Genomic DNA, 7,500 nt, shown 5'->3' on the forward strand with positions numbered 1-7,500 from the left:
TGCTTACCTCTTGGAGTTAAAGGAAGGCAGTGAGAGTCCAGATGTCATTCGCAGTGGTGAGTTGCTGGGGATATTTCGGCTGGAATTTCGATGTTAAGAGAGTTTCTTCTTCTTCTTCGTCTTCTCTTTTTATTGTAAAGATGCACAGACTAATGTGAATATGGTATGGCGTTGTTGTTTTTTATTAACGTAAAGGTATATAATACCGAGACCAAACTGAGAACGAAATCATGACGTCTCGATGGGGGCACGCCAAGGAATATTAAACCGATTTCCTTCCAGAAAGGGATTTGGGTCTCCTGGTCCTCGATCTGTTCTTTGCCGGGAGTGAGACGACCACGTACACTCTCACCTTCATGATGCAATACCTAGCCATGAACCCTGACATTCAGAAGACGATGCAAGAAGAGATAGACCAAGTACTGCCTAAAGGTATCCTGGCTACACTCGAAGACAAACCGAGGTAACGCGAAGGACTGATATTATTGTGTTATTTCTCATTCTCTATCACATGTTACAGAAGAACCTGAACTGAAGATGCACTGCAACGCATGCGTATTCATATGTGATAAATCTTATTTTTATATATATATTTACATATAGTGTGTATATGTGTGTATGCGTGTGTTTTCTAGTCTTGTCCTTTATTCCCAGGTTACCATACACCGAGGCAGTACTTCATGAAATTCTACGTTTGTCTTCCCTCCTTCCCGTAGGAGCTCAGCACAGCGCTGTTACAGACACGCAGCTGGGAGGATATTACATTCCAAAGGTACAACTTTTTTATGCGCTCTTTTAAATGGGATTTCTGTGTTACCCACACGGGCTTTGGAATACCTATGATACTATTGCCAGAGGTAATTCAGGGTCCGTATGTTGATTCGAGTAATTTTTGGTAGGGAATTCAGGTGTCACTCAGTCGGAGTGACACTTGTGTGTTCTAATATAACTTAAAATAACGCCAAGAAAGCAGCGCTGGGTCAGAGAAGTCTAGACGATCCTTAACATTTTTTATCTTACTCGTGGATAAAATTCTAACAACCACTCGTACTAAAGATGAGAACATTTACACATTGGGAAACAACAAGGACCAGAGAAAGCTAGTTTATCTTATCTAAATCCTGTAATAGATAAAATTCCAATTACCACTCCTAATTAAAGGGGGAGGATTTAAACACTAGAATACGACCAGAATTGTGGCTTAGGAGGGAATCATCTGTCCCCAGGGTACGATCATCGCCACATCAGCAATGTCTATGCACAGTGACCCGAGGTACTGGGAGAAGCCGGAAGCACTGAAGCCCGAACGCTGGCTCGACGAGAACGGGAAATTCACCACGAAGAAGGAAGGGTTCATGCCCTTCGGTTCAGGTGTGTGGTGTTGCTACCGGAAGTTTAATTTTGATGTAGTTTGCTCTCTCTCTCTCTCTCTCTCTCTCTCTCTCTCTCTCTCTCTCTCTCTCTCTCTCTCTCTCTCTCTCTCTCTCTCTCTCTCTGACATCTAGTTGATTGATGACATATTTCTTTCATTTATACATTCTTTGGATTCATTTATATTTCTTTGAGGATTAAGCATGTTGTATTTTTACTTCTATGAAATTAGTAACGATACCATTACTATCGTTTATACACTCAAGTTGTTCAGCAAGTTGTATACAAATTGGTAGCGAAACCATTTCCTTCATTTAAACAAATGAACACATTTGTGTTTCAAAGTTATTCATGCTCCATTGAAGATCTGACAAGGGTTGTTCTACTCGCAGGCAAGAGAGCCTGCCTTGGAGAGTCCCTGGCCCGCATGGAGCTTCTTATCTTCGCCACAGCAATGCTTCAGAGTCTCAGCTTCGCCCCGCCACCAGGCTCCACTGTGGACGTCACAGCTGATCCCGCGGTGCCAATGTTCCACACCCCGAGGAATCAAGACATCTTTATCACTATTCGCTAAATGTATCTCCGAGAATTCGTTTCTGTTCTGAGTAATAGATGATTTCATCGTTACATGGCCCGTTCTTGTTCATGACAAACGATGCTTAGTGTCTTCCAGGTTTATGATTCCTTTAAGAAGGGGATGGGATGAAATTCAGGGTTATATTCCTTTAACAATCCCAGGGTTATGATGCACTGGCAGCATATAAGGAAGAGAGAGGGATTAAATACTCTGTCATGTTCCATTAATAATCCCTCTGCAGTGTGCAGACTTATTCCAAGATTTCCAAGCCTGAGAGTAATAGCGTGAGTAAGAGAATAGGACTGAAGACGCCTAGAACAAGATCAAATTGCCTTTCTTAAAAGTCAAAATAAAGGAAAACTCCAGAGTAGACTGTCATTTTTCTATATAAGTAAAATGTACTTAACTCTTATCCAACTTCCTGTAAAATGTAATTTTTCGATTTTATGACCGTGATTTGTTGATACTCCAAGTGCTCCAGTATGTTTTCTGTGAACAATATGCAACCAGGAGAAAGTTGTCACATGTATTGCAATGCTATTATTGAAGTCAACTTGAGAGCATAAGTTGTAAGTGGTGTCGCAGGTAAACGTGGGGATCCTATGTCGTTATCAAAGACGTCACAGGCCTTTACTATGGATCTCTAACGAACATCTACATTGACGAAAGAATGCCCAATGCCATAGCTCAAGGATGGAAATTTGTCGGGCATTTGAGAATACCTCGAGAGAATGATGTCTTAACCTTGCTCTCTATAAAACATTTAGGTCCTATTATGTCTTTAACGTGGAAAATCACCGATGTTTCATCCTGAGGCTTAGTGACTGGCACAAGCGAGATCTGCCTGCAAATTGTGTTTCTAACATAAAATATGTAAATGAACTAGTAGTATATTGTGATTTAGTGGGGTTAATTGTCCACTGCTGATATATCTAATACAAAGAAGTATTGTTTTTTTATATGTAATAAAACAGGTTATTACAATATCACACTCAAATATAAAAAACTTACACACCCACTTTACTTTGACCTCTCCTACCTTGTATGAAAGCCGAAAGGTAAGAAATGCTGACCAGATCTCCGTAGAACTTTATCTTGGAAGTGACCTTGATATTAACGAGGCTGTATTAGGCTTACGGTTACCTTGTAGATAAACGTTAATACCCTGAAGGACTCCGAATGAAAACACATTTATTAGCTATAGTTTCTTTGTTACGGGAAATGGAACGTACACCGGATGACGTCACGCAAATGTAAATAATAATAATAATAATCATAATCATAAATAATCAGAACCTCGTGACATTTTATTTTTGTTTTCCTTTTGCAGGAAATTTCAACGTTTGCTATCAAAACAGCGAGACTCTTAAGTTATACGTGTAAAAATAAAATGCAAAAAGAGGATACTGAGGCTAATACTGAAAAAAATGAATAGCCAAAATAGAAAATTAAAAAGACATAATGTATCGCATAGGAAAAACATAATAATAATAGCATAATATAGTAAGAACCACGTAGAGCAAAGGTGATGAATACAGTAATATCAATGATGTAATAATAATACTAATGGACGACTAAATGGTTATATCCAAGCAAAAGTAACTCCTCTCTGCCTTCATTCATCATGAGAAATCATCAAAATTTTGTGTTACAAACTGAACTGATCTTAGAGTGTACTTGAGTATTGTTAATCCAATGCCGACGGGCATGGCATGTACATACATACCATGCCCACTATGAGTTTATTTGTATAATTACGTTATCTTATTTTGCCGTTACTAATGTTTATAACCCTATAGTAATTATAATATTTATAATAAAATAGCACCATCAATATTCATAGCATTAGTAAAAAATACGTTTTTCCCGCCAATTCAAGGAAAGTTGAAATAAGGTAAGGTCACAAGGTCTACTAACCGACTCCTTTGTGGCTAAGCACTAGCAGAGCCATCTATGTGCTGAGACATTTCACAAAAATATAAAAAATGAGCACAACATTTTCCCTATTTTTTATTAATTTTCCCCGGCGGCATTGGGTTAATTCAAGCTGTGCCAAATTTCAACTTGAACAGCGGCTTTTCGATAGTCTTCCAGCTTCCCACACCCTTCGCCTGCTCCCTTATGCCTGATCCTTTTACCTGACCTCCCTTCGCTTCCGTTCACCTCTCCTCACCTGACATGTTTTCACCGCGTTTCCTCTCCTTTCTCTCTTTTATATTCCCTTCTCTCACTTTCTCTTCATACCTGAAAATGAAATCCAAAAGGATTTCGAAACTCTCTCCTTTTCAATAAATCATTTTTTACCACACACATATATATGTACACACACACATACATGTATATATGTATATATACATGTATGTGTATTGCATATGTATGCATGTATATGTATATAATTATATATGTATATGTATATAATTATATATGTATATGTACATAATTATATATGTATATGTACATAATTATATATGTATATGTACATAATTATATATGTATATGTACATAATTATATATGTATATGTACATAATTATATATGTATATGTACATAATTATATATGTATATGTACATAATTATATATGTATATGTACATAATTATATATGTATATGTACATAATTATATATGTATATGTACATAATTATATATGTATATGTACATAATTATATATGTATATGTACATAATTATATATGTATATGTACATAATTATATATGTATATGTACATAATTATATATGTATATGTACATAATTATATATGTATATGTACATAATTATATATGTATATGTACATAATTATATATGTATATGTACATAATTATATATGTATATGTACATAATTATATATGTATATGTATATAATTATATATGTATATGTATATAATTATATATGTATATGTATATAATTATATATGTATATGTATATAATTATATATGTATATGTATATAATTATATATGTATATGTATATAATTATATATGTATATGTATATAATTATATATGTATATGTATATAATTACATATGTATATGTATATAATTATATATGTATATGTATATAATTACATATGTATATGTATATACATATGTATATGTATATAATTACATATGTATATGTATATACATATGTATATGTATATACATATGTATATATATACATTTATTTGAACAGTCACTACAGGACATAGGTCTCTCTCAGAGGCTATTTGGCAGTTCCACCCTTGCCTGATTGGATGCCCTTCCTAATCAACAACCCTTCGGCGCGCTAACACTTGTGCCACGGCGGTGACTTCTCCTATGACACCTGCGTTTGACTTCACAAGGCGATATGTCGTTTTCTCGCCGCGAGATTGGGTTCGAGCCAGAAGTCATAGCACAGGCCTTTTTGCGACTGTCGGGACGAGGAACTGAACTCGGGACCATGAGAGTCGGAGTCCAATGCTCTAACCACTAGCCATCGCGGCAGTCACACACACACACACACACACACACACACACACACACACACACACACACACACACACACACACACACACACACACACACACACACACACACACGTATCTATATATGCACACACACATGTATATATTTATATGAATATATATACATGTATATTTATATATATAATTATGACATATATACATACACATACTTATACATATAAAAGCAAAAAGACGACAAATGCATAGTCTCTGTGTACAAATATGGCATCCAACCACTTAACGTATATGGGGTACTGCGAACGAAGACGGGAGAGAGACATTCCATCGACTGACCCCATGATTAGCGTCAAATCCCCAAACATTACTCCAAGTAACGTCATATATATGACCTGAGGATAGAATCCAGGTGGATTCCGAAACTGTTGTCAAACTTTCAATAAATCTAGTTTTACTTTGTGGGTTTTTCCACTATAGTATCAGCACGGTAGAGTGCTTTCACCATTCATGTATATGTTTGTATATGTATGTATATGCATATGTATACGTATATATATGCATATACAGACAAAGAAGATACATACGCACTCTTTTACTCATGTTTTAATTGACAATTAAATATATAAAATAATTAATGAATAGATATAGAAAAATCTATAGATAAAGAAATTGATAGGAGAGTAAGTAGATATATAAATGGATATACAGACGAATCAATAAATAAGCAGATACATGAAGAAAAAGATAAGTAATAGATGATAGATATAAGAAAAACAAAAAAAGGAATAAAGCGCAGTCGGAAGTTTGATTTGACACGCGCGCGCGCAGACACACACACACACACACACACACACACACACACACACACACACACACACACACACACGCACACGCACACGCACACGCACACGCACACATACACTAGGGTGTTTTATTAAATCCGACTTTTTCAGAATCATTCAGCAAGTTGCTAAACAGGCGCCTACTATGCTTAAATGACGACAGGCAAAATATTAGACAAATCAAAAAATATCTACTATTCGCAATTTTTGATTAAAGTATAATACCATTTCCGTCGCTGGGATGAGGTGTGGCGGCATGACCCACGGAAGGGCATTTCGGTTCATCCGACATTATGGCAGAATCAAACATAGGGAAACTTAGGTCATTGCGAATGATTCCTGGGGACTTCCGTAAAGATTCCCAGTCACTATGCATTTCCATATAAACTTGTGCTACCTTAATAATGCACATTTCTCGCTCGCCTATATTGTGGTGACGATTTCGTCAGTGGCAATATGGCACTTCGACGTGGTGGTTTGCGCAGTGCCGATACACATATACTGAAAGAGTTTGGTACCATTGATGTTTTGCCACCTAGACCACTGCCGAAGAGTGACATTCTTGCTCGATACTGTGGACAATTGGACATGGTAACCAGACACTAAAAGGATGCTCAAAAGATAGCTTGCCATGCAATAATTTGACTATTACGGAATCTCAGATTTTATCCAAGTTGCAGGCGGAAATTGCTTTGCTGTATAGCAAATTCGGCATTAAGACAATATCACCTTGGTATATGAAAGAAAAAATAAAGAAAGAGTACTACGACTCCATCAGAAATGTAACACTGAAGACAAAATTCTCGAAAACTGTGATTGTGTCATCCAAGGCAAAGAAACAACCCCGAGAAATCCTCAAGGAAGATATAGATTGGTATGATGTTATTATCAGGCGCAAAGACGGGAATTTAACAGACTGAAATGGAAGCAGACCAACAATGCAGAAGTCCCATTTATATGCAACAGTGAAGATATTGCAAAAATGTCTTTTGCCAGTTGGTGTCAGATGGCTGGGATTTTTTTGTTCCCTCCTACACATCTGCCTGACCATTGACACCATATTGACCAAGCTGGAAGGAGTTTGTGATGGTAATTTGCCGATAAATCCAAGATTGGAATAAAGAACAACACCATAAAGTGTCTGAAAGCACTGAAACAAATCCAAGAACAATCAGAAGTATATTTGATTTTTGATTTTGACTCTTTTCAGAACTGCTATTGAAACTTCAAGGAGGTATGCCAGGATTGGCTGTGAACTTGGCTTTCCTAGCAG

At 36.5% G+C, this 7,500-nt stretch overlaps 1 protein-coding gene across 1 annotated transcript in view; it reads left to right on the top strand.

Annotated features, from left to right (window-relative positions):
* The window catches only part of LOC125027238 (cytochrome P450 2L1-like), a 9,316-nt gene extending 6,350 nt beyond the window's left edge, over nucleotides 1-2,966 (top strand). The window contains exons 7-11 of the mRNA XM_047616199.1: nucleotides 1-56; nucleotides 283-463; nucleotides 655-772; nucleotides 1,227-1,371; nucleotides 1,764-2,966. The exon at nucleotides 1-56 is cut by the window's left edge and continues 59 nt beyond it. Of these exons, the coding sequence (XP_047472155.1) occupies nucleotides 1-56; nucleotides 283-463; nucleotides 655-772; nucleotides 1,227-1,371; nucleotides 1,764-1,945 (682 nt within the window). The 3' untranslated portion in view covers nucleotides 1,946-2,966. The remainder of the gene's footprint in view (nucleotides 57-282; nucleotides 464-654; nucleotides 773-1,226; nucleotides 1,372-1,763) is intronic.
* Nucleotides 2,967-7,500: the final 4,534 nt, after the last annotated feature.

This window comes from Penaeus chinensis, chromosome 7 (assembly GCF_019202785.1).
Source record: "Penaeus chinensis breed Huanghai No. 1 chromosome 7, ASM1920278v2, whole genome shotgun sequence".
In the NCBI taxonomy this organism is placed as follows: domain Eukaryota; kingdom Metazoa; phylum Arthropoda; class Malacostraca; order Decapoda; family Penaeidae; genus Penaeus; species Penaeus chinensis.